General features: G+C 44.4%; 3 protein-coding genes across 4 annotated transcripts; 1 reads left to right on the plus strand and 2 right to left on the minus strand.

The window, feature by feature from the left end:
• Positions 1-3570, minus strand: LOC117584492. Its single transcript, XM_034273421.1, has 7 exons — positions 2241-3570; positions 1738-2180; positions 1356-1687; positions 766-1291; positions 445-708; positions 244-393; positions 1-190 (listed from the first exon to the last, which is right to left on the minus strand). Exons 1-7 carry the CDS (start codon positions 3553-3555, stop codon positions 56-58), a joined length of 3165 nt encoding a protein of 1054 aa, XP_034129312.1. The 5' UTR covers positions 3556-3570; the 3' UTR covers positions 1-55.
• A 2075-nt stretch (positions 3571-5645) lies between these two features.
• Positions 5646-25561, minus strand: LOC117584542. Of its 2 annotated transcripts, XM_034273494.1 has the most exons (3): positions 25548-25561; positions 6064-6276; positions 5646-5890 (listed from the first exon to the last, which is right to left on the minus strand). In XM_034273494.1, exons 2-3 carry the CDS (start codon positions 6259-6261, stop codon positions 5729-5731), a joined length of 360 nt encoding a protein of 119 aa, XP_034129385.1. In that variant the 5' UTR covers positions 6262-6276; positions 25548-25561; the 3' UTR covers positions 5646-5728. The 2 variants fall into 2 exon arrangements, with proteins under 2 accessions (XP_034129385.1, XP_034129384.1); XM_034273493.1 differs by having other exon boundaries at positions 5733-6276.
• LOC117584541 lies at positions 6876-8154 on the plus strand. Its single transcript, XM_034273492.1, has one exon. It carries the CDS (start codon positions 6973-6975, stop codon positions 8107-8109), a length of 1137 nt encoding a protein of 378 aa, XP_034129383.1. The 5' UTR covers positions 6876-6972; the 3' UTR covers positions 8110-8154.
• Positions 25562-27758: the final 2197 nt, after the last annotated feature.

Consider the following 27758-nt stretch of genomic DNA (forward strand, 5'->3'; position numbering starts at 1 on the left):
CGAAAATATGTTAGCCCGGTTTCAGATTGTGTATTTAGAGTCTTTGAAGGTGTCTTTACAGAACATTAAAGTCCCTTTTCTCCATGACCTCGGCGGGATTGCCATCATCATCGACCAACAGATGCACGTCCGAGTATTTTATCTTGTCCAGCTCCTCATAGATGCGATCATGGAGGAACAGCTCCGGATACTAGCAGAATATTGATTAATATTTTAAATGCTTATGTGAAATCAGAGACTTACCATTTTGGCCATTTTCCAACAGTCCAGCGCACTCTTGTTGCGATTCAAACGCAAATTAATGATGGCCAAATAACCCCAGACATCGGGCACAAAAACCTCAACTTCGGTGCAGCGAGCCAGATACTCAATGGCATCCTCCAAGCGATTCAGCTACAAAATACTCTAGCACTTATTGCACTTTACAGTCTGTTAGTAGCTTACATAGTAGAGGGTCAATCCCTTTCCATAATTGAGCAGGAAGTTCATCTTTTTGCAGTGTGGCGGACACATGTCGTAAGCCTGCTGGGCCAGCCCATATTCCCCTCGATCGAAGGCCAGGTGTGCCAGCCGCATGAAACTCACCTTAAAGTGTTCATGCTCCTCTTCTCCATCTACTGTTAGCAGCTCTTTAAAGTAGAGCATGGCCTCGTCGAACCGTCCACGAGAGTACTCCGCATTGCCATTGATGTGCGCCTGATAAAAGCGCTGGGAATGGGTTTGTCAATGCGAATTTTGTGACAAAATAACTCCTGCAAATCTTACCATCAACCTTCCAGTTTCAGTTTCATTTGTGGGAAAGATGAGCACCCTGAAGTCGTTGTCTATTTCCCCCTGAAGAATCTTCAGCGTTGTCGTCACTAAATAAACTTCAATTGCTGTGAAACACTGCTGAATGTCGCTGAAGACAACCTCGGCAAAGCCATAGGCACCCAATCGAGCAAACGTTGTGAAGACCGGATAGAAGTTCAGGTTCATCATGGTACTCATGGTGCTCAGCTCAAAGTCCTCGGGCAGGAAGAGCTCGAAGAGTGAGACTGGGGTGCCGCCGAGATTCTTGCGCGGCACTGAATAGAGATTCTCGATTCTCAAGCGGGTAAACTCCATGCCCGGCAAATAGTCGCTTCTCTTGTAGTAGCAGTACAGCAGAACATGGACGTCCAGGTCCAGGCTGTTCTTGCTCGCAAATACCCGCAGACTCTCCATCATGCTGGCATATGCCTGGGCAGAGACCTGCTCGTCCTCCGATTTCAGTTCCAGCATGTAGTCAATGTACAGCTTGCCCAGGGAACTGGTGGGATAGATAGATATTTATCTCAGGATTAACTCCACTTTTTGTGTTGGTTTTGACTCACGGAAAGTATTCCCCGACCCAGCCACCGCCTGTGGGGTTTTTAAAATATCTCGAGGCCTGCTTGAACTGGAAGTTCTCCAGGTTGTTCAGAAAGTTGTAGAAATTGAAGAGCAGCGGATGGGAGTTGTTGTCCCTGAGGTCTTCGAAGATCTGCCCGGCCAGGCTGTGCTCCCCGATGAGGCACATGAGACGCAGCTCTTCCATGAGGTGCATCATGTGCAGCTGCTCGTACTCAAAGTTGACCACACAATTGCAGACACTCTCCCAACTGCAGGCGCTCAAAATCTTCTCGATGCGCTCCATTAGCTCCTCGTACATGTGCGTCAGCATCGCCTAAAGGGGATACATAATCATTGAAATTCCCGCTCAAGTCTGGAACCCACCCTGAACTCAAGGTTCGTCTTGGTTGGCATGCGAATATTGAAGTCACAGCCGCAAATTTGGAGCATCAGATTGTTGAGATTCGCCAGCTGACAGCAGAAGTAATCCTGCCCCTGCGCAATGTTCTTCAAGTTCCGCTTCACAATGACCGCAATCATGTCCGCTATTAGATCGTCGAAGGAGCGATAAAGTTCCAATATCAGATTCGCATCATCCTCGGGCTCGTTGAGGAACGTATTGTCGAAGCAGCGCAGCAGCTTGGCTCTCTTGAGTATGTTCTCGTTGTACTTGTCCAGGTTCTCATTGCGCTGGGCGATCGACTGAAAGAAGCAGATCTTGACAGTGGCAAACATGGGACCCACATCAAGGCTGCTCCGCAGCACTGATTGCTTTTTAGAGCCACTCGAAACGGGTTGCAGAGTACTGGCAAAGCGGCAATAGTTTACTGGAAAAAGTAAAGGAATTTCAGCTGTAAGTCTCCTCAAATAAAACCTTAAACACTTACCATTTGGATAACCAAAGATGCTGGGATTAATCACACCCTCGTACAGGACATTGGACGGGGTCTCCTGGTACAGTTGCAGCAGCAATTCGTAGCTATTGTGGACAACAGCAGCCTCAAGGATGTGTCGCATCTCTTCGTTGAGCACATAGCGGTGCATGGAGTTGTTGATGAGCGCCAGGTCCATGAAAATATCGATGGCGTTGCTCCTAAAGTCGACATCCTTCTCCCACAGCACCAGGCGGAAAACGCGCTCCAGCTTCACGCGGATATTGGTGTCCATTTGATTGAAGCTGAAGTTTTGGAAGGGATTGATATCCCGCTTGATGTTCTCCCACACAATGCTCGTGTTCTGTTCGCTGATGACCTCCGACCCAAAGCCGTAGAAGCCGCAGAAGGGCACCAGCTGGTGCACACCCTGGTCGTTGGGCTCTCGGGAGCGAAAGGATATGCTGAGACCCAGCTCGGAGGCCTTGTCGTGCAGCTGCTCAGGCACATTGTAGATGGACTCGAGTGTAACGAATGCCAGGTTGGTGAAATTGAAATCCTTGAGGATCGGCAGAATGGAGTACATGTGCCAGATGGTGCAGGTGGTCAGCTTGCCCTCGGGTGCGCCTTGCAGCTCCGGATACAGATAGACGCTGATGTCGCTGATGAAGCGGCGCCGCTGGAACAGCTGCAACAGATCGCAGTGACCGCGCGAGAGCAGCTCTAAATGTTCCTCCGTAAAGCCTCCCTCCTCACCATCGTCCTCATCCAATGTCAACTCATTAGGTGGACCCTCTGGGTGGGTTTGAGTAACCGGACTGACCTCGGCTCCGGCTAATGTCGTGTCTATGGAATCCCCAATCAAGTCTGGCTCTGGTGTTCCTGTCGAGGCATCGCTTGGCTTTGCCAACTTCTGCACCTCGCTCTTCGGGAGCCTGGGCACCCGTTGGTAAAGTGTAATCACCAAGGGATTATCGCTAAACGCATTCATATCCTCGATATCATCCTGCATTACACCCATGGCAAAGACGGGCTTCTGCAGGTCGAACTCGTCCTGGTAGATAATTGTCTCCGTTGTGTAGCGCTCCTGCATCTTTTGCAGCGTATTCTTGGCATGGCACAAGTGCAGCTCCAGCGGATGCTGCGTCTCTGGCAGCATGCTAATTTCGTTCAGTTGGATATAGAGAAAGACCCGCGGTGGCTTGGGTTTCGGCTGCACCAAGGCGTCCACGCTGGAGCTTTCGTTGCTCACTGTGGATGAGGAAGATTTCTTCTTCGAAGCTCGCGAGGCGCGACTCAATGACTTCTTCGTTGCTCTGGTCTTTTCCATTGCTGAAATAAAATGTGAAATAGCTTGTTAAATATTTACTGTGTTGAAAGGAATTGCTTTGATTCCTGCGTATTTGTTTAGATAAGACCACTCCTGCCTACCAGCACACGTCTGAGTATCTCTTTTATACACGAAAAATAAGAAAATTCTAAACAATAAACACTTCAACAAGTTGGCTGCCTCTTTTCTCTCTACCCTCCTTCAGATTAATCTGGAACTGTATCCTCGCTGTGACTGTGGGCTTTATGGCTCCCAGACATATAAGTTTTATTCGACACGGTTGGGTCGTAAACCATATTTCGGCAAAGTGCTAAAAAGCGTGGGCCATGATGCGGCGGCAGCTTGAATTTTATATGACAGTTGAAAAATCGAATCAGACATTCTGTTGGCTGCCTGATAAAGCTTAGACTTTATTCAGACTTTATTTGTACATCCTTGCCTAAGAACAGAACAATTAAATGCCATGCCACTGACTCGCAATTAAATCCAGTCTGCTGGAGACGTTCAAAGTCAATTAATCTGATATATTTTTATTCTTTTTGCCGCTCTTTGCTTTCTTTAAAATTAAACTTTCAAGCAAAGTTTGCACATAAAATAAAACGACACAAAGGAAACTAAAATAAGAGAACGAAATGAACACTTGACCTGTGACTTGTGTGGGCTAAAAAATATGGCAAACATAAGTGAAGCTCTGCAAATGACGGAGCAGTGGTCGGGACATGGAATTGCCTAAACTTCAGCCATATATTGCATTCATGGCTTGCTCGAGGCTCGAAGCTCGAAGCTCGATTATTTTAAGCGGTAAGCCATGAGGGCTAGTTTTTCGGCAAAAATAACTCCGCTCAGCTGGGTATTACTTTTGGGTCAGCCTTTGGCAGTTGAAATCTGCATGGCCACTCCAGATTCCATGTGTGTGAATTTCTAGAATCCCGCTGGGCTCCTGCCGAGGCTGCTGCCAGTGCCAAAGAAGCGCTTTCAACTTAAATATAACTTAATCCTTTCTCTGGCGTCTATGCACACACGCTCCGCTCTCTCTCTCTGTGCGTTGTAACTTACGAATTATGGCGTTAATACCACTGTGTGCTTATGAGACCGCTCTCTAAGCGTGTGTGTGTTACTTTAGCAAGTTGACTTTGGGGATCATCATTAGAGAGAGAGAGAGAGAGAGTGTGTGTGTGGCAACATGCAAGTTGCGGTTTGAGTTTCTTATGTTAAATGCCTGCCGACGTCAGGGCTTAGCTGCAGCGACGTGCAGCAAAGGGAAGTTATTTGTGGAAAGAAATCTACACACGATTGCCATTAAGTTCTCGTCAAATCAAGGTGTCTCTTCTATAATTTAGTTATAATCTCAGCCCAAACAAATACTTATAATACCTTTGTCAAATCCATGGCTATAATTTAATGCAGATTCTATTCCTGCAGCAAATATTTGCCTGCATCTATCCCTTTTTCATTGAGCATGTGTCTGGCAGTAGAGAGTAGAAAAAAACTCTAAGACCGCAACACAGCCAGCTACAACCTAATAATGGTACTTGTGCGACAACCTGCACCCGTGGCACTGCCAGAGTGTCAGCAGCAGCAGCAGCAGTGGCATCAGCATCAGCATCAGCATCGGCCAGGGGCAGAAGGAGTTCCTCCCACACACTCACACCCAGAGCTAGAGATAAAACGGAATTTGCAAAATGTCACGTATGACGTTCGTTGGCAACTAAGAAGGAAATTTACCACTAAATGACGCCCAGGTTGGGGTGTGCCCATCACTGGGCATAGCCCCAAAAGGGAGTTGAGTCGGGGCTGCGTCAGTGCTCGATGATGTGTAAAACGGAAGGCGGCCAAGTTACGGCAAATTATGGCAAACTTTTGCGTAAGCAGAAGAAAAGTCTTGCTAAAAAAGAGTCTTTGCTGCAAATGAGTGCATGAAAAATGCAGAAATTCCCCAGAGAAAGTTGAATCACGCACTGGAGTTGCGCAAGGAGTTGAAAAGCTCTTAGTCCGCGAACTCGGAGACTCATGCGATGGAACATTTGCCAGTTGAGAGATACACAAAGAGGCGGGGCAGAGCAGTGATGTGATTAAAGCTAATTCTGCCATGCAAATTTAATTTTGTTGTTTTTCGCGATATCTTTGCTCCTAAAACAAGTGAAAATATTCCAACTTTTGGCCACGGAACATGTCAGCCCCAGTCCGTGGCGCTCCAGCCAAATGAGTACGGTTTATTTGCATCCGCTGGCGACATCATGACATACCCGCTCCAGCCCTCTATATCGCTGCCCTGGGTCGTGTATCCGTAGTCGTAATGCACGCCCATGGCTGATTGGAGTTGATGCTGCTGTTGTGGCCCCCTGCTGTTGCATGCAGGAATGTTGGGTGGATTGGCTGGTGCAGGGCATTGCAGTGGAAAACCACCGGGCTCGGAGTTCCGTGGCGGCTGGTACTGTAGTCGCGCTCGTGTTTTTGGTCTGGAGGATTCTGAATGCTGCGGGGGGGGGACATGCTGCTCGGTCCAGTCTGCTGCTGTTTCTGCAGTTGTTGGCCAGGAGCTTTGACTGGTTTCTGGGCCATGGATTGGCCTTGTTGGCCAGCCTGTTGAGCACCGGCGGCCGCCTGCATGGGCACACCATCCACCATCCAAACCGGATAAACATTGCCACCAAAGACGAGGCCGCTGCCATATATTAGCAGGCCGTCGGGCGGTATTTGCGGCATTTTCTGCTGCTGCTGTGACCTGGACATGATTCCTTTTCACTTGTCGCTGCTCAATTTCGATGTTCGACTTCGCCAAAATAATACTTTCCAGAGCAAGAGCAAAGCCTACTGCGATGCCCAACCCAGAGTCGTGGTATAAGTGCTCATTAATTTGCCACATGCCAGAGAAGGCGACAGACTTTGAAGAGTTGTTTATGGCACTGCCAGTCAAAGGATCTCACGCCTTATCAGCACGTACACTCCACATACACGCCGCAGAGACTTGCCGGGTGGCATTTTTAATTAAAATGAGTGAAGGACTTGAAGTGCGCTGCCTAGACGATGCCAGAGCACACAACAAAGGACACGGAGCCAGGGCTAATCGTGATTAAAAGTAGGCACAAAGTTGCTGAGCAATTTATCGACTGAAAAATCTGCATTCAGCCTCAAGCGCTGAATAAAAATAAAAACCATTTAGAATTATAGAATGACGCAATTAACTGTAGAGAATGGTTAAACCGAAAACTTCTTAGAGTATTCTTCTCACCAAAGGCAAACCTTCAAGCAACGTTTAGGTAAAGTGTGCGGAGACTTGTGTGTCATTACATTTTGAAATTCCAGCACTACAAAATTAAATTTGGCTCCAACAAATACCCAAACGGAAACGCTAACATTTCCCGGACCAAACACGTTAGTAGAAAAACTTCTGGCAGCAATTGGTAATTGGTCAACATGGCCGACATTGACTGCGAGCCTTTCAATCCCTTTAATGTTGGTCCGCCCAACAGCGGCCAACGGGTGGAGTTCAAAATTCCCACCAGCCCCACGTATCCGCCGCCGGTGTTTGCCATTATGCCACAGGACAAGCAGGGGTACGTCAAGCAATCGATTTCGCAGGAGTCGGCGCCTGCATCCCGCCTGAAACTTGGCCAGTCTAAAATGGGGAAAGTGGCCGTATCGCAGGCAATCAACGAGGAGATGGCCGCTGCCAAGCAGCAGGCGGCTGCCCTGGATGATGAGGAGCGCTTCGATGCGGGTGGCATCTCAAAGCTGAGGCTGCCAAACTCCAAGTCCAACATAGACTCAACATCGAAGGGCCAGTCCAAAGTGTCTGTCAAAACGCTGCTGCCGGTGAGGTCGCAGCGACAGGCCAAAAATGGATCGACATCAGGGTCCAGTGTCGGCGCGAAGGCGAGCAAGGTCTCAAGGGCAAGTACTCGCAGTCGGGTGAGCACAGGGTCCAGCATCAAGTCACGGTCGAGTTCCGCCTCCAAGCAGAGCAAAAAATCACAGTCGAGCAATGCCCAGTCGAGCACCGCTGCCTCTCTGGGAAGATCCTCGAGCAGAGCTTGCAGTAAATTGAATCCTCGTTCGACCACCGATTCGAGCGTCACACTAACGTCCAAGCTGGCTAAACAACATTCCAAGGTGGAGTCGGTCAAGGCCTCAAGCTCAAAGGACGTGTCAAGGTCTTCTCGCACCTCCAAAACGATTGAGAAACCAACTGAAAGGGCCTCCGAGAACTTATCCCAACATTCGGTGCAGTCCAAGACCAAAGACGCTACTTCCACTGTTCCAAAGTCAAAGAAGAACGAATCAAGTGCCACTCTCAAGTCGAAAATTGCGTCATCAAAGGCCTCGTTGAAGGACAAGGTCAAGCCAGCCAACAAAATCAAGTCGGTAAAGACCTTGGCTGAGGAAACATCTTTGATCGATCAGGCAGCTAAGTTCACCGAACGCCTCAAGGCAGGCGATGAAGATAACTTCAGACGCTACAGTTCGCTGATGAACAATTACTCAAGGAGGGTGCCCGAGAAGCTGTTCCGAGAGGATCGCATGTCCTTCTGGTTCCAGGACGCTGTGCTTTAGTTTATGGCAATAGCAATACAAATACATACAAATTAGCCGCATGAAGGTGCTCTGGGGTCTTGGTGTTGCTTTTTTAAATGGGGTTTGACCTCGGCCAACATTTTTGTCATTAATGCTGTGGAAAAACTATGGCCAGAAGAGACACAACTCTAAAACGAAGTTGGTTCAGCACAGAGAGTAAAAGTTTGCGGCTGGTTAATTTTGCATTGCAATTAAAACTGTGAAAATTAAATATTTAACCTGCCATGGCCTTTGTAATTTACTTTAATCAAGTATTAATAACGAATGCCATAAAAGGTTTAACATCAATTTCCAAGTTCAGCCTTTGACGGGCAGAAAAATAATAATTGAACTGGCATTATTTATTATTAAATTCAAGTCGGAAAGAGTACAAACTGTTTTGGCCAACTTTGCCGTTTCCGCCGATGGGGAAAAGCCGCTGGGCCGTTTTGTTTGGGGTATTGTGGTTAGTTGTATTTTATTTATTGCAGTGCAGAATGCTAATTGCAGCTAACATAAAAACAGTTGGTTAGTTGCTGGCCTAATCAGCGTCAGCATTTGGCCAAGAGCAAAATTGCACCGGGACTTGGGTTGTAACAATTATAACAAATGCTTGTGGCTTTCATTTAATTGCATGTCAATTTGTGAGCCAGTGGCCCGGGCACTCTCGGACGCAAGTAGGCCACAATAAATGAGGCGAGTCGGCAGAATATTTATATGGAAATACAGCGATTTTTATGCGCGCACTTGTACAATAAGGGAAACAACTGCAATAATGGCTGCACGGCGCATAAAGTACCACAAATAATAGCAACAAACAACTTTGCTAAAGTGCAAAAAGCAGCAACAGAAATAGCGGCTGCGGCAGCGGCAAAGGGCCACGAAATGAAGCAAACGCCGAGAGAAAAATATATTTAATACGAAAAGTTTTGCAATAACGGAAATGAAATGGAAATGGACGCGCGCCAATAGACATAAATGCGACTGTGTGTGTGTGTGTGTGCAGCCGTTGCCGCCGCCAAACAGGATACAAATAGGACACGGCACCAGGAGCCGCCTCCTCCACCACAATCTCAATGCAGGCCGTGTAAAACAAAAGAACCATCGTGTACAATGCAAAAAACACAGCCAGCGTAAACCAACACAGATCCCACAGATCCCCAAAGTAAAACTAACAAACAATATCCGCAAAAAGCAATTGCACAAAGGCACAAATGGCACCACCGCACCGCACCATTCAGCGCCTTCATTCAGCCCATAAAATATTAAAAACTATACAAAAATATGCACAAGGTGCTGGAGATATTTACCTTGGCTCTTCGAATGGATATGACTGGGTGGAAGCAGAGCGATTAGTTGGCAAATTGTTGGTGGAAGTCTCTTCAGCAGTTCTGCTGCAAAACTTTATCTAAATTTGCAAATCAAATATACAATATTTGAGGATGATCTGAGGCAAAATGGTGGTAATCAAATGATTTGATTAACAGCGGAATAATAACTTCTTATTATTATCATTTTAGTTGCAATATTGTTGAATTTCGATCATGGCCTGGAGTTGAACAAAGTTTAAATGGTTTTACAAATTATTGAACAAGTTGTACTCCGCTTCGCCCTTGGTCATGTCCCGCTGAATTCTCTCCCACAATCCCGGTCTCGGAGTATTAGTTGTTGTGACTAGCACAGTCGGTTTAGTCGCTTTATTTTTGTGTGCTGATAGTTCGCGACCGTAATTGGGATCCAGGATTAGGAACCTTTCCTCAGTTGAATAATCCTCCCCATTCTGCTGATTGTCTGAACTCGGTGCCACAGCTGCTTTTGGCTTGAAATTTCCCGCTTGAATGAAGAACACCAGAAAGAGCACTAAAATGATTAGGCCGAGAATAATGTGCTTATTGGCCAGCAGTTTCTTTGCGGACAAGATCTTAGGGATCCTGATTGTTTCCAAAGTAAGCATTTTTGTTTTTTCCTGCAAAAAACTTTCTGTCGCCGGAATTGTCTGACTTGTTTTGTGGTTACTATTATTGTCTCAGCAAACGCAACGACTGCTGTGTTTGGTTGGCATATTTATACATCAATTCTAAACATAATCAAAATCTAATCTGCACTGCCTTTGAGCTATAAGTTTTTCTCTCAGTGATTCTGTTAGCGAGCGTCCGTGTACGTAGATGATCAAACAAAACCCCACTAATTAATTGCTGCCCTTGCACTGTCCAGGGGCTGCTGGCACTGAGTCAACACTCTCTTGCAAAGCACACTTCAAGCCTGTCGCAATGCAGATATTAGCATGGTGCATGTCTTTTTGTGCATGGCACACACATTGCGTATGCGTAATAAAATTGAATTAACGCAATTTGTGGCACAGGGCCGCCCGCAGGCACTTGTTTGGGTTGTCCGGTAAATAATGTTCCCCAAATGAAAACATCAATTTAGAGCAAGCTGCCGCCAGCCTTGTCAAGCTGTCTGCTGATTTACTTTTACAATTATTATTAGTTCCACTTGCTTATTGACAAAAGATGTAATACTCTGCTCATAAGTACATAAATTGTACATGAGTATCGCAGATACAATTGTCCATTTGCCGTTGATTTGTCGGCTCAAAGGAGAGTGTTGTGCCTCGAAGCCATTTGTCGTATTGAAATAAGTTGGTCGAGCTTAATTAACAGTGTGAAGTTTCGTTTGGATTGAATTTAATTTGTTGATTCCCAAAATGGCAAACTCTATTTGCTCTAGTCGACTTATGACTGCCTTGGGGCGAGCACAAATCAATGAAGAACTTTCAAACAATCAGTGAATGGATTTCATGGTGCTGTCAGCAGGATATATTAAAGAGTTTAAATGTATTAAAATTGTATCCAGTGCCAGCATTGAAATATATGTGTGCTGTTTGTCGTCCTAAATAATAACTGTCTGATTTCGATAAGCCCCCGGGAGACACGTTGCATAATTTGGCCATGCAATTCGCTTCAATTCATTAAATTTCATTTAAAACACACAAAAATTTCTCTTTATTTTTCTATCCACATTTTCAATTAAGTCTAAATGCAGTTGATTAACAGATTCAATTTGCACACAGCGGCCGAGTCTGTGGTTGTGCGTGAATTTTTCGCAAATGCAGCGACTTGAATAATTATCGGCGAGGCATTAAAACATTAACATTATCTGCAGCATTGTTGGACGCTCGCTTGAGTTTCGTTTAAAATTAATTTATAATTTGCATTATGATAAATGAAGAACGCTTTTTAACGGACTACAAATCAAGGCGAGAGTGGCAAAAGTGAATTTTCCGAAAGCAAAGCGAAGTCAACGGGAAATGATTCATGGTCCGGTCCCATTGTGCCACAAGTCCTGGCACGGGCTCTGGCAGATTTTAGCCTCGGCTCTGATTTCATAGTGAAAGTCAACCGAGTCATTTGTCGTCATAACTTTTGTCATTAAAAGCAATCCTGGTGCGGAGACTGGGCGTGGCACTGCTACGTGCTGGGACAGACAATGGCGACGAGGCGAAGCACCCGTCTCCCGTCTCCCAATCCCATTCCCAATCCCATTCCCATTCCCATTCCCTCCCAGTCTGTGTATACATTTTTCATAACATGCTAAATACGTGTATGTATTGTGGCTTTCTCTCACTCTTATCTTGGTGTGTGTGTGTGTGCAAGTCACGTTCCTTAATATGCCTTTGTGTGTGTGTGCGACGGGCAGGATAAGTGTCCGAGTCGCCTATGTCTACGCGTCTGTGGCTTTATGCGTCTCCATGTGTGTGTGTGTGTGTCTAACACATTTTTAATTTATTTTCATGCCACTTCTGTCAGGGAAATACGCACACAAATACAAGAAGAAATGAAAGCCCTATACACTCTGCCATTCCACTTTCCATTTGAATTCAACTTGGAATAACTTTTTAAAGGATACTCTCAATACTAGACTAGCTGATGATCTCTGCGCTGCAGATGTACCCTTTGCAAGTGTATAAATAACTTGGATGTGTTTTTCCTCAAGCAGCGGGTTAAGAGCCCTTTTGAACCCTCGAGGGCCGGTCAGGAACAGGCTCCGTCTTGGTCTTAAGTCTTGTGTCACAGTCCCCAAGTGGTGGGTGGTGGCTGGTGGGTGGAACAATGCACATTTTGCTGTCCTTTGGTCCAGGCACAAAACAAAACATCTCTGCAGCAAGCTGCATAATCAGACAGTTTGTATCAAAATATCTCCAAAGACTTGAACAAATTTCATGGAAATGGAATACAAATTTAATCAGTGGATCTCTTTCCCACTTGGCTTCCAACTATTGGGTCTGCCCAGATTAGTACCACCGAAAAAATCCCAAATGCTAAGACCAGATCAACTAAATAAAATTCCATTCGCAGTCGTAATCCTTTGAAATTAATTTGTTGGCATTGTGTCAGTGTCTCAGGACTTGCCATTGCGTTGGCCATTTTAATTGGTTTGCGAGCACATAAGCCGCCCATAAGTCGCCCAGGTGAGGCGGGTTAAGGGCTCGGCTCCTCAAAGGGTTGGCATATATGTGTACAGCCAGCCGACTGTTGGTGGCCCAAGATGCAGTTGGTGCCCGCTTGGCTGCCACAGGCCTGGACATTTGTGGCAAATGGAAGGCGCTTAAGATTAAAAAGCGTCGCATGGACTGGAACGATGCTGAAACCACAGAGCAAACACAAACACAAATAGAGATGAGAGGGTGAGCTGCTGCGAGGGGCAATGAGAGGGTGAGTCTGAGAGAGGCACGGGAGAGAGACAAAATAAATATGTGAGTGCTTCGGGCAAGGTAGTCGACGATGGCAATACCCCAAGTCCGATATTGAAATGGGAATGACTTGAAAAGGAGCATTTACCATCAATACAGTTTCGATTTATATAAAAATAAATTAATTTAAATACTTCTGCTATTGCTTGAGAGGTTCCATGAAATGTATCTTGTGACATTTATAGGGTATCGTGGGAGCGAAGCATTATGTGTGCCGACATCACGTTGCTGCCCACATGTCCAAAAGCAAACATTTTAAAGTTCAAAAGAAGGTCCTTAACCTGCTGCCGGGGGCGGATTCCACTTGCACTCACGTACAACAGTCCTTCAGCTCATTCTGCTGCTACTCTTCTGTGGCAGGGATTGTGGCAGGAGACGTGGCTGTTGAAGGAGCTGCTGTTGTTGGCTTTGTGATGTTGCAGCTGCAGCTGCAGCTGCTGTGGGCTGCTAAATGAAGTGAGTGTCAACGCAAATGCAAACAAATGGGAAAAACGCATAAAGCGAAAAGCAAAAGGCGTCGCAAATCAACAGAGGACTTCCATCAAGTCAAGCTCCATCTGAATCTGTCCCCTCCGGCCAGACGAATGGGGTCAGTGCTCCAGGACATGAGTCCCATTTTTCGTTGTTGTTTAGTTTTAATAATATTAATGCACACTAATGTGCCACAAAGAGAAACCCATTTACATATTTGTGGCTGAGTTGCGGCCACAAAAGATGTTTTAATGAAAGTGTAACTCCCTTTCAAAATGACATATAAAGTGCTTGCAGAGGAAAATGTGCTTCACATACATTTGTGTGCACGTCACTCACTCGTGATTTATCTGAGGGGATTATAGATGATTTTCCGATAGATGATTAAGCTGCAATCAATGTACTAAGCACAACTTTGAATTGTAAATGAGACTCTTAGGAGCTGTGCGCTTCCCATTAATTAACGAAGCTCAAAGGGAATAAAGAACGAGCGGACAGATCTGATGATAAATATGATGATATAATATAATAAATATTTTAGGAATGCAGAGACGTACTGGGACCACTTGCATTTTGCGCCACTGAGTGCCAGCAGTGGCAGAGAAATGCCTGAAACTTTGCCGACATACTTCTTGAAACTGGAAAAAAAAAATCACTTATGCTCAGCAATTTGCATTTAGCTTATATGCTTGGGTGATTATGTTTTGCTTCTCACATTTTCCATTTCATTAGTTGCCTCGGACGTCTCTGCTCCATTGTTTGCGAGCTTAAATGAAATTTTTAATTAAGAAAGTAAGCAAAAAGTGGAGTGAAGACTTCGATGAGTGGCCGTGGCGAGTATATATATTATGAGCAACCAAAAACTTGGGCAATCCAAGCTAGAGTTTCGTGCCATTTGTTGGCTTAATAAAACTTATTTTATGCATTTTGTCCGCTTGCTGGAGCGTAACTCTCTGGAGCACAAACTCGCTCTTATGTTTGCACTGTGCTTTTTTAATTGTTATTTTCATTTTCAGAGCTTATTAAGCGCATTTGCACACTGCACTGCTGTGAATCGATTAAAAGCAAAAATAATATAAATTAATCGCATAATGAATTTAAATTGAATTAATATTACATTTAGTCAAATAACAAAAGAAACGCCAATGATTAATTCCATGTACGGCTGGCCAAACCGGACTTTATGCTCCAACGCTTTGGTGGATTAAAACATCAGGCTTATTGTACGATAAACATCATAAATAAATATGAAAAGAAATTTGCGCTTGACACAAAATATTCAGTTCAATAAATTGTGTTTGAATAAATTGGAGCACCCTTTGAATTGATTTATCAATGATTAAAAATTGAAGTGAATACCTTTAAGAATATTAGTTGCCAGTCTGTAACTTGCCCACCTTGTGCCACTATTGTTTATTATTTTAAACATACATATTTTCCATCAATTATTTAAGTATCTTGCACTAAACATTAGCTTCCTATGCCATTTGATTATGGCCCATAAATAGTAAATGTAATTCATGGAATTGCATTATTTGCTTATATATTTGCGATATTTTGACTGCGGTTGAATTTAATTTGCCATTTCCTTTGTCCCTGCCTTGGATACAAGCAGCTTATTGTGCCACAGAATTTCTTATTATTCCTTTTTCCTTTCTATATATGTGTCCGTTGCATGGTCGCGAGATCGCATTACACAATGGATGGGGTGTGAAAATATAAATTGAATAAATGGCAAATTGCATACAAAAGGGCCAATGCGGGAGGCTGCGCAGGTGGCACACCTGACGTGTCGCCTGGTATTTGCCTTTGGCTCTATCCATCCGGCAATCCCTGCGTCTTCTCGGGTTACGCTGTCCATTGTTGGCGCTGGTACATACGTCTTGGGCGTATTATTTCGTTGCATTTTGCTCTGAAAGGAGCATACGTGTGAGAGCATAAATGAAAGGAACAGGCGGAAGTTTCTAAGCTTTTGAAATATAAGGTGAATCCCTAAAGATATGTGAGCTGAAATGTGAGCAAAATGTGCCCTACATTTTACAACTTCAACTCTCCTCTCGACCCTCGCTACTTGTCGTATTCAAGTGGCATTATATACTAAGTTAAGGCGACTATTTTCCCCGTACACCTTACTGCCTGTTTGTTTGCATTCGTTTGACGCTGCATCCAGCTACTTTTGCACATATGCAAACAGCTTTCATCCTCAGTCCTCAATCCAGCTGCTGTGCTAACTCGGAAATAACCATCTCGAATTGAGCCATTTGTTTGAAATGCTTTTAAATAAGAGGAAGCTGCCATCAACGTTTGCATGAAAAATCGATACTTGGATTGCTTTCTCAGAGGTTTTCCTGCCGCTCTAAGAACAGTTTCTGAGAACAGCTGAAAGATAATTCTTCCTTTGAATACTCCAAATCAACGGGGAAATTTCGTGGCACAAACACTTGACTCTGAGGCAAACGAACTGCACGGCTCAGACTTTGCGCTGAGTGGCAAACGTATCGGGGGGCACACACTTCACATTGTCGCAGCACGCAATTAGGGTGCACATTAATCATACGCCGTGCCGCGCTTGCCAATAAACTTGTTGAGGACACGAATCAGCGACAGTTCAACGACATTCACATGGCGTCTGTCGCAGCACTCGATCTCCCTGTTGACTCTGCATTATCTTAATTGTGGTCTGTGTAGGGTCTGGCACGTGTACACGCTCACTGCCGCCATGTGTGTGTCTGTGCTCTTTGGAGTATTTTTGTGCGAAATGCAGCTAATGGCATTGTTTGGCAGAGCCGCCATGATGGATCGTCATTGGGCGTGGAATATTGTTCATGGTATGGATAGTCAACATCTGTGGCAGTGGCACAGATGTCAGCTTTTTTATTGGATTGTGTAACCATGATGGACCACAAGAGGCTGCTGCTGCGACTGCTCTAAAATTAGAATAGCTTTGACGGCCACTTGGCACTCTTAACAGCAGTATGCAAACAGACAGCCAAGGACTGTCTTCGGATTATATCGACTCTGATGAGAGTAGCTGCAGACAGTCGGCTGCTTAAATATGCAGCACACAATCCATCTCACACCCTCATATGTACACACAGACACATTGACAGAGCTCCGTAATTCGCATGCAAGACACATCAATTCATTGAGCGAAAAGCAAAGGCTGACAAAGTGTTTTCCCAATGACCCACTCCGGCTGCGACCGTCTGGTCTGTCTGGTCTGTCTGACTGTCGCACCGTCTCGGAGACTTCCTGACAGCCAATAAATGTCACTTTGGGCAAGCTGCTGCATGAATATAGTGTCTCCCCGAGCAGGACCTTGGGCAGGACCGAGTTGCCCTCCAAAGTGCCAGTTTATAAAGTCCTGCTGTGTGTCACACATAATTGACGGCGAGGTGATGAAGAGATTGAAACAGACAGCTGCCTAGACTGCCGGACTTTAAAGGTGAGCGGCATCAAACGATGTTGTTATATGCAGCGTTGAAAGAAAATGAAAGTGTCTCTCACTTGTTTGCACATTTGTCCATAAATATCAAATCAATGGGCAGACCATTACGTAAACTACAGACAATGTACGAGCAGCATGAAAAGTTTTCCAAGTCATTGACATGTGGACATGAGGCATGACACAAATAACAGCTCCTTCTAATTGCCTCAAATATGGTCGTACTGGGCAGAGAGGTCAGCAAGAGTCAAAAGTCTAGACACCCGACAAATGTTACATTCGACTGGCACCCCAAATGGGCCACATTAACAGCGAGTGCTACCATAATCGGTCTCTCTCCCTCCCGTTTGGGGGTGGGACTAATGCGATTTGTAAAAGCGTTTAAGTATCTTCTCTGCTCCATTCTGGTGGCAGCAAATCTGATTAACTATGCATGCAAAATATGAGATATGAAATTAATTCAGCATTCCATAAAACACACGTCAGAAACTCATTTGGCAAGCGGCGCTCGTTTCGTGTAAGCGTTAAAGCGCCGACATGCATGCGGATGTGGGATACTCACGGACGCGGACACTGGCGCGGACACGGACACGGACGCGGACACGGACTGAATCCGAGTGGTTTGGTCCAGCATTGCAGCAAACCAAATATTAGCTCTACTGCTGCTGAGTTTTTCAATTAAATTCGCCGAATGCTTCTTCAATCGTGCATTAAAATGAAAATTTAATCACGGCTACGGCAACGAAATGAATCGCATCCGCTGACCCGACGACACCAGCTGAGCGCGGAAGGGACCAGCTGACCATGGGTGGAGAGGGGGCATAGTGGGGCGGCATACACGTATTGTGAGGAAATATGTAATTAAATTTTTCTTTCGCTTGTCATGGCCGGCGCCCAAGCGATGACGCTGACAACGAAGAAGGTTTTTATGAGGCGCAGGACTAATGGATGGACAAGGTAGTACACTCCGTTGATGGCTTAAAGGTGGATAAGTAAGGATCGTGTGAGAAAAGCTCTCTAGCACAGATATAGGCAGGTCAACTCTTGCTCCTAAAAGGGGTATCCATTAGTCGTTGCCACGCGTCCCTTGGCTTTCTTTCACGTTCATTATTTTAAAATGCGCATCACAAGTGTTGGATATATATTTGTTTATCGCTCGCCCCGACTTGCAGCCCGTTTAAAATGGCTGCGGCAAGTCTTTGACCACAGAGAGAGAGACAGAGAGAGAGAGAGAGAGAGAGAGAGAGAGAGGGGAAAGCGAGCACATACGATTTTCCACGCTGATAGAATGCAGTTGCCGTTGAATGAAAATGAATGAATGAAGAATTTTCACTTACCCCATGCAGGAGCAGCAGCAGCAGCAGCTGCCACACACACCCAAACCCACTGCCAGTGCCACTCCCACCATGCACCACATTCATGTCCATGACTGGAGCTTTCTTATCTGTGCGCCGCGCGCTCGCTGCATTTATATTTAAATGTATTTAAACGACCGACAATTTGAGAGCATCGTCGTTGTCAGAGCCAGAGCCAGAGCCAAAGGAGCTCCACAGTCCCAGCTCATTTATAGTCTGACCAGAGCAAAGCGGCAGCCATTGGAGCCGAAGCTGAAGCTGAAGCTGAAGGCTGGGGCTGGAGATGGAGTCGGAGCCAGTCCCATTTGCTGGTGCGTGCTCGGGTTTGGCTTTGGCTTTGGCTGCTGCTTTTGCTGAGATAAAAGTAAATATGTGGGCATTGGTTAAGGCTTCGCGGTTGCATTTTGGCTTCGGTTTTGGACTCTTCGCTACTTTTTCGGGCCAAATGCATTCTTGTGTAATTTTTAATTTATTTTAGCCCAGCATTTTGTGCTCTACTGCACTCGCACCCCTTTGGCTCTCAATTAATAATGCGCAAAATACTTCCTCCATTTGTAATGAAAACCAAATTTAAATTTCACAATACTCCTGGCCCTTCGCCGCCAGACAGCTGGAGCTCATTTCGCTGAAAGTTTGGCACATTGGGAACTAGTTGCCACTGGCAATGGGAAGCAAGTTTCACAGCATTCGACACATTCACTTCTCAGGCCATTTGCAATGCGAATTTCATAATTTTTGGAGGGTGCCAGTGGCAGTGCAACTAATTGCAGGATAAATACTTGTACGAAAAATGGTAAATGCCAAACCCAACCCCGGGCATAATTAACTTTCTAAAAAGTAAATAAAGTAAACCAAAGACAACAGCTGTTAATGAGTGGAGTTTGCTGCAAACTTTGTGCAAAATGCACGAAGTCATTGTTCCCCAAGCAGAGTCAAGGCAAGCCAGTTGGATCTGCGAGTGTGCGAGCAGCACGAGAAATCGCTGCTGACTTTTGCTTAGTTAATATTTGCCAAGTTTATGGCAAGTAGAAAAGTTTGTGGCTCAGCTTGAGGTTGAGGTTTGGTCTGCTGCTGCTCGAAAGTGACTGCAAGTGATATGGGTAAGAAATATTGATTTAACGTAACACAAAGCCGGAGACGGCCCCAGACCTGATGACGCTAACAACGATGAAAGCAGACGACGGCGCGTCGTTCTCCTTGTAGTTGTCGTTCCCGTTGTCCCTCTTCGTGTCCGTGTCCGTGTCCGTGCCGTTGTTGTGGTGGTCGTCGCAATGTCTGCTGCCAGCAGCAAGGCGGAAACGGAAACTAAAACAAGTGAAAAATATTCAACGCTGCAAAGAAACGAATGTTCAATGCTCTCTTTACAAGGGATGTTCGATTATAACATGCCTTACATGCCGACAAGTCCCTTTCCATGCCACATATAACCCAACATTCCTGTTAGTGTATGGGGAAACCGCAGCAGCAGAAATCGCGGTACATAACTCTCCGTTTTTAGTGGTCCTCGTCCTCGTGCTCGTCAGGGTGGTTTTGTTGCCACACGCCAGTCGGAGGCAAATGCTGGACATTTTTACGGTTTGGCAAGTGTCAACATTGTTGTTGGCTCCAATGGAAGAGGGGAAACGCTGTCAGTCGCTTCCAAGACAAACATTTTATTTATCGTTTCCTCCACTCCACTCAAAGGCAAAGGCGCGAAAATTGCCAGCGAAAGAAATGTATCCACTCCGGGGAATAAAACAAAGAAACCCAGCTACCCAGCTATACAGCCAATGCAGTGCCGTAATTAACTCGTTTCAACCCAAAGACATCAAGCTTTCGAATTGCAGCAGAGAATATTCCTTCATCGCTGTGCACAATGGGCGAAGCGTCGGATTTCCAATGTTCTCTTGGGGTGTTGCTTATTAGGTTGGACATCTAAATGGAGCCGGAAACAGTGCACTTGCCTTGGCCATGTCCGGACCAATTTCAATTCGTTCTCTGAGCATTTGAACAATTTTTCTTGCTGCTGAATTGGAAGCAAAATGTGCTGACAGCTCTCGGGATGCTGCTGCTTTTATTATGCCCCACAAATGTGGGAAATCATTTTGAAATAGGCAATAACGGAATTAGGCAACCGATATCCTCTCAAAAGAGGAAATAAAAAACCATAAAAAATAAATTGAAAATCGAATAGAAACAATATCGAATATTTGTATGTTGTCCGGGAGAATTTCAATCATCTCTAAACTAAATGCATTCCAATGTCCATAAAATGCCACGGGAGAAAAGTGAAAAGAATATGACTAAAATATTGCAATTGCTGAACAATATTTTGTGTGCTTTTAATCGATTTGCTATATGAATATTGCCAATTTGGGAGAGCTCTTCGGAAGGCTTAGTGCTCGAGAGGATGCTTGGCAGTCCTGTAAGAAACATTAAAAAATTAAATCGAAAAATGCAAGCAAGTTTTAAGCCGGCATTTGGCAGACAAACAATGAAACTTGAGACTCAAGTGCAGCAGGGCTCTTATCGGGTAGGAAAGTGATGCGAAAGTTTTAAGCGTCTTTACACGCATACAATTTCTCATGAGCACCAAATACAATTGCACAATAAAATACTCCCAGAGCCAGAGACAGAGCCAGAGCTGGGGCTCCCACGGGTTGGTTGGGCCTGAGACAGAGGCAAAAACGCAATGCAAAAAGCTTAAGCGAAAGGATTTTAAAAGCAACGCGCCTGGCAAAGGTTTTTACGTTTTGTTTTGTTGTTTTTTTTTTTTTCTGTTTCACTAAGAGCAGAAAACTGTTTTTCCCCTCGCAGGCAGAGAGGCAAAAGCAAAGCGGAGGCAGCGACTGGCATGTCATAATGGCTGATGCTTTTGGACCAGCACCAGCACCAGCTGCCATTGCGCTAGTCCTACCAAATAATGTTTTTATGTCGCTTCAAACTGTTGCCGAAATGAATTCATTGAAATTAAAGGTAAAACGCCGAAACTTTGGCCATTAAAAAGCGAAACAATGCCATCGGCATGCATTTGATTAACTCTTCCAATTGCCAATTAAAATGGCCGTAACGGCCACAGGGAAATCACGTGCCGAGCGGTCTACTTTGTTATATGCAAAGCATATGCTTGACCTTCCAGTGGATGTGGCGTCTATATATTTGACTTTTTATTGAGTCTACCATAAAACAGTAGAATGGTAAATAAATTGTAATTTTACTACTCGCCAAATACATAATTTAAGAGCCCCAAGTCCGCACTGTTGCAGTGTCAGTGGGGGACCAAAGTCGGGGCTAAGCCATAAAAATGTGTATGGCAAATAAATTTTAAGTGAAATACTTGTAAATGAAAACAAATGTAGCACACACATAAAACACAACAAAGAGAGAAAGAGCCAGCTAGCAGTATGTGGAGAGGGGAGAGTGGGGAGTGGGGAGTGGGAAACCAAACAATAACTGGTAGAAGGCTGTGGGCCACAAAATTCGATATTACATATACATACAAACGCCATGTTCATGTGTGCAACTGTGTGTAATAAATATTGCAGAGCCAGAGAGGGATACACTCAAGGACACTGAAATGTTTGTCTTTTGCTAAAAATTTGCCATAAATCCTGGAAGCCGACATAGGCCCCATCCAGGCGATAAATATCGAAAATACTTTATTCAATTTGGACGAAAAGCGAGACAGAAAATGCATTTAATTGATATGCGGCCTGACCCCGGCCCCCGTTCAGCTCGCTTTCTGCACACTAAACATAAATTTTCCACTCGTATAATTTGTGCCAAAATAAACACAAATTAATTTCGTATTATTGCTTAGTTGGCCGCTGGGCCCCAAGGACGGTCCGCATAATGCGAAAAATGCTGAGCAGCACAATGCAAAAATATGAACATAATTGTTGCACATACGCAGCGATGCCTGCAATGCTGTTTTTACAGTTTATCATTTAAATAAAGTTTGCCCAAAAATTAATGATAATTAATTTATTCGCGTCACGCATTTGTGGCTATTTTTTTAATGTTTTTGCATTTCCAAATTTGTTTTTAAAGATTCCATTCGAACAAATGCCATTTACATTTCTAATTATAACCACAAACAATATCAGTTGCCATTAGAAATGCAAATGCGACAAATAAATCTAAAGAAACTAAATTTTTAAAAATAATAGCAATGGGCCGTACAATAAATAAATATTTCATATGCTACGCTGGCATTAACAGCTGTCGTCTCTGCCAATGAATATTCAAATAACAAACTTTAATCAATGCAATTTTTACCCACTTACCCACTTTTAGCCACTGCTGCCCATGTGGCCGACCGCAGTCGGACATAAATTCCATTTGTGTGACAGGTAAGCACCAGAGACAGGCCGTACAACCACAAAAGCGACAAAAGCAACCGTTTATCATGACTGTTGTTTGTCAGGCTGCTGCTGTTTTTGTAAAATTATTTAGCAAAACACAGCATCAAACCGCAAATGCATAAGAAATGGCAACTGGAAAACCTTTAAATCTATCACGACAACATGTTTGGGATACAAAATATGAGTAAAATTGTTTCTAAATTGAAATAACCTTTGAAATAACCCATATTAAAATATCTGCATCCACGCTCACTTATCGAGAGGTGCAAGTGTGAGGAGAATTGTTTTTGGTTAATTTCGAGAGTGTAAAGCCATAAACAAAAACAAAATAACTAAAGCAACAAAATAATCGTCACTGAGAAAAATATACGAGCATTTGCGAAAAAAGAGTATAAACTGTAAAGCAAACATAAATAATCAATTTTCACTTGCCTTTTACATTCTTCTTTTCCTCACTGTGCATCTTCTTTTCGCATGTGTCGTGAAGTACTTATTGTCCTCTTCACACACATGCATACGTAACCCGCGCGACGATACGACGAAACGAAATAAATGTAACGGGATCGAGAGAAAGAGTCTAACAAGAGCACAGATTTTGGGCACATTAATTTAGGGTGAGGCATTGGGATGGAAGTTCGTACGCACACACTCAACGAGAGAGAGTCAGACTAGCACGAATTGGGTTGCCTCACCCTATTAGGAGACACTTGAAATGAGAGCGCATACACTCGCTCTTTGCTTTTTGCGCCTCTTCTTTTTTCTTGCGCATTTATATGATTGCCTGGTAAAGGGAGGGGGCAACTTCGCGCCCTTTTTTGGCACATTTTCACACACGCACATTGCAAGCCCTTGGTGCAAATTTAGAACATTTTTTCTCTATGTACGTACATATATTTTTACAAAAAATAATACACTTCTAACACTTCACTTTCACATATTGTCGCATATTTCGCAAATGATCTCGGATTTTTTGTCCACTAAATGTTCAACCATTGCACCACATTAAATGCTGTGCTTCTCATTAAATGCTCAACTATTTCACTGCACTTCACTAACACACACTTGTTGTTTTACAGTGCACATTACTTCACAGCTGCACGATACCTTTTCCCGTTTAGTTGCCCGAATTTTCCCGTATTTTACCCGATTTTTCCGATTTTTAGCGGACCGAATCCGTACCGGACCGAACGCGCTGCGCGCTGACAGATTTTTGACTAATGGAATGGGGATGAGGAAGCTGCAAAAGAGATAAACTGCGTGTTGGTGGCTTAGGCCGCGCTCCCCTACTCGCAAAACTAATGCACATATATTCTGACGTGCACTTGGGCCTATTGCTCTCTGGGATTTTGTGCTAGCTTACCAGATCAGTGTAGGGTGAAGCTACATACGTTTTTGAAACAGTTTGAATCTGGAATGTTCGCTCTCTTTACATTTAACTAATGAGAAAGTCAAAAGGAGAAAGAATAAGAAAATGTTGAGCTGCTGGAGTGCTGGCTTGAATCCAATCGGAAAGTCGATTGGAAAATATAAAGGGAGTTAAATTTATAATTTATTTTAAATAAACTATCAATATGTGCCGTTTTGTCTTGATGGTTTCTTTTTCTTTATGGTTCTCCCTGGTTTTCTTGCGAGAGCGAGAGAGCAAAGTAACGGCAAAACAATGCGGGACAGCTCTGTCGTTCTCTTTGCTTTGTATGAGTGAATAGGAAAGACAATTGGATTCTTGGTGTTGGTGGCTTATGACTCGCTCTCCTACTTACAAATCGCATGCACATTTATTGTGTCGAGCACTTTGACTATCCGTCTCTGGAATTCCGTGCAAGCCGACTAAATCAGTGTAGGGTGATTTCACATATTTGGTACATTCTCCATTCGCTTTGAAATCTGCAAATACAAAATCCACTTTGTGCACAAATACAATATACCCTATTTACTCTTCGAGTACCGGGTATAAAAATAAGAAAATATAAATGTGGAGACCTCTATTAGAACCAGCCACGAAAGTAAGTCTTCAACAATTGTTTGATCATTCATTTAAGACGATATGGAAAAACCAATATGCCTTTACCCTCCGCAACTCTAGGTTGCAGAAAGTTGCAATTGTCATTTCACGTAAAATAATTTTCAATTTGAGCTTGTCATAAGTTTTATGTAAATGTTGACACACCCGAAAAATATTCTCATGCTGCGAAACTTTGTTCAGCGGAAGGGATGTCTGCTCTTAGCTCGTAGCTCGTAGCTCTCAGCTCTCAGCTCGCAGGATGGGTAATGGCAACTCTTTTTAATGAGTTTTGTATTTGAGAGGAAGTGCAGAGAGGTCACAACTTGATGACTTGCATGCTTGTAAATAAATGATGAGCCTAATTGACTGCATCGCCGTGATATGTGGTGCAACACGCTGAGTAGAAGGTAATACAAATGGATTTAAATTGTTAGTGGGGCAGGCACTACTCCGGCCTCAACTCCCCAGATGCCCTATTATAATGTGGTGCACATTAGGCGACACGTTCGCTTTATCATTTGCATGCTGCTGGCGTAATCATTGAGTGAGAAAAGAAAGGGAATGGAAGGATTCAGAATCAGAAGGAGTGGGAGCAGCAGGATATCCTGTCACGTTTTCAGTTGACTTGACTGCTCTGGGAGTGTGCGGAGTACTTAACCGTTCAAGTTGCCAGGCTCCGGCTTGCTCGCCTCTGGGCCACTGTCGTCAATGTCTGTGGCTGTTACCATGTCTGGTCGTGGTCCTGGGTGGTCCTGGGCGGTCCTGCAACCCACAAGCCTTGCAGTGGTGTGAAAATTAAAGGAATTCCGTTATTATTTTGCCTTTTTTTCCACTGCACCTCTGCTCAGCTTGGCGTTGCTGTTTCTTCCTTCACATATGCTCCTGCTCCTGCCGCTGCTGCTTCTCCTTTTGCATCTGCATATTTTGTAGAGCACTTCGTCGCAAATTATGTCGGCGCAGCGAAAGCAAATGTTGCATATGCATGTGGCATGGGCCATGTCACAAGTACTTAGTAGACTCATGACAGTTTCTTCTACATAAACAACAGCACTTGGGTCTGGTGCTGGTGCTGCTGCTGCTGCTGGTTCTGGTCTTGGGATCGAGTGTGTGTGTTCGTGTGTGGATGCAATGTGAAAGTAATTTGCAAAGTAGAAGTAGACGCAATGTTGTTGCAACTCCCTCGCTCCCTCAACCCATGCTGCTGCGTGATGTCTTTTGCTGGCAGCTCATTATGTGGTAGCTTTTGTGCCGCTTTGATATATGATTATGACGCGCAGGATTAGGAAAGAGTAGAAAAAGTAGAGCCACACACAGTCGTCACATAATGAATGAATATAAAAGAGTCTGCGGAATTGAGGATTACACTCAAAGACCTGCTTCTATGGACAATGTAATGATTTCTCCAACATCAAGGTAAGAATAACTTATTTTTAATTCTTTCTAGTTCTCCATGGGAACAGTCTGCAAAGAGAGCCTTTAATCTGGTTGAATGGTAGATTTTTAGAATTAAAATCAAATATTTATTCCAAATAAAATTATATTTTTCCAGTCACAACTGTTGTGGATTCAAAGCCTAATGGAAGAAGCCTGGGATGTGCTCACAATATTCCTAAAGCACAGCCAAATATCTAGGGAAAACAGATTGTAATCGCTGCCAGTACCACAGACTCTTGAAAGCACTCGCCGCCATGTCCTGTTCCCCTGTGTGTCGAGTCTTTTTCTGCTTTTAAAACCATTTTTTCTAGTGCCTATCTAGCTGGAAAACATAGAGTCACCAAAGCCGCTTGACTTTCACCATCAACATCAACCATTTATAGACAGACTTTAGTGATTTGTGGCACGAAAAAAAGAGCGCACCTACCAGCCAAAAACGTTTCAATCTGGTGCTCACGGGAGGAGGAGGAGTAGTTTAGGGAGCAGGACCGGCAAAAGATGCAGTCTGCAGGCAATCAAAAATGCCACCAAACGGAGGGACTGAGCCCCGCTAAGCTCTCCACTGACTGTTGTCGTCTAGACGGCATTTGTCATGCAGCCAAAGATATATTTATTTGCCTGCCCGCCTGGGGCTGGGCGACGAATTCAGGCAAGGACCACAAACTTTAAAGTCCATAATCCAGATAACCTTCGACTCTAGAGGGGCCCCAAGCATTATTTGCACTCGTTGCTGGCATAATTAGCTGGGACCCTGCCTCGAGCTGAGCTCATTAGTGGTGGGCTCTGCCCTTTGGGTATTGGTAGTTGATTTAAAATCAAAATGGTTTTTGTCTAATCTTTCGCGGTGGCTGGGGAGTTGGTCGTTAGGGGCGGAACGAACGGGTTAATGTAAGTAAGTGCAGGTGGCAATAATTGAAAAACTTTCGACCAGCCTACTAATTAAAAGTTTTTTGGCTTCCGCAGAGTCATAATCAGGAAAGTGGAACAGGGAACAAGGAACCGGGCAACCGGGCAACCGGGCAACCAGGCAACCATAAACCAGAATGGAACTCGGCCTGTCGGGATTTGAAGTTTATTAAGAAGCCTACCGACGCCATTGTGCTGGTGATGTTCATGACTTGCGTTTATTGAATTAAAACTTTGGCCCTGGCTGCTGTTAACACGATTATGCCGAGGACAAGGACCACTTTGGGATGAGAGAATGACTGACTTATGCCCACTATTTGTGGCACAAAAAGTATTGATTGAAACTGTTGGCAGCATTCCATTGTCTTTGATGACATTGGATAAATGCAGTTCAATGGAGAGCGGACGGGAGAGGCCCCAAACTCCACTGAGCTGATGCTGCTGCTGCTGCTTGTGGCATGCCTGCTAATGAAATTGTGCATTCAATCGAGTGGAACGATGGGAAAAGTCAATAAAATTGATGTAGCATAGAGCGGGAGAGAGAGCGCAAGGCGTTGCCAGAAAATGCACACAGATCGGAGAGGTCTCGGTCTGGGTCTGGGTCTGAGTCTAAGTCCAAGTCCAGTCCAAGTCGCTCCGCTGGCAAATGAAGTCGTGGCTGAATGGAAAATGGAAATTGTTGATGGGGAATGCGCAATGCAAAAGAATTTCCTTCTGCATTCACAATTGCAATCAGGCAGAAAAAAAGAAGACAGGAATTAAACTAATATTGAGTATGCGATGAATTGGGACTCCATTAAATATTTAAAGCGTTTTCTTTCACCTTAAAAACTCTTCATATTTTCCGGCTTGGGTTTTCCTGCGTTTCTCGTATTTTTTTTAGTGTAAATATTTTGAATAATGGCCAACTAGAAGGCGCCGCTGCGGTGACCCAACTCAA

This window comes from Drosophila guanche, unplaced genomic scaffold (genome assembly GCF_900245975.1).
Source record: "Drosophila guanche unplaced genomic scaffold, DGUA_6, whole genome shotgun sequence".
Lineage (NCBI taxonomy): Eukaryota > Metazoa > Arthropoda > Insecta > Diptera > Drosophilidae > Drosophila > Drosophila guanche.

What these genes read in the sequence shown, in the direction of transcription:
- LOC117584492 (XM_034273421.1), bottom strand. Translation starts at nt 3,555, where the DNA reads ATGGAAAAGACCAGAGCAACGAAGAAGTCATTGAGTCGCGCCTCGCGA. An exon ending in AGGGATTGACCCTCTACTAT is followed by an intron (nt 394 to 444) that starts GTAAGCTACTAA and finishes AGTATTTTGTAG; the next exon opens with CTGAATCGCTTGGAGGATGC. An exon ending in GTTGGAAAATGGCCAAAATG is followed by an intron (nt 191 to 243) that starts GTAAGTCTCTGA and finishes ATATTCTGCTAG; the next exon opens with TATCCGGAGCTGTTCCTCCA.
- LOC117584542 (XM_034273493.1), bottom strand. Translation starts at nt 6,261, where the DNA reads ATGCCGCAAATACCGCCCGACGGCCTGCTAATATATGGCAGCGGCCTC.
- LOC117584541 (XM_034273492.1), top strand. Translation starts at nt 6,973, where the DNA reads ATGGCCGACATTGACTGCGAGCCTTTCAATCCCTTTAATGTTGGTCCG.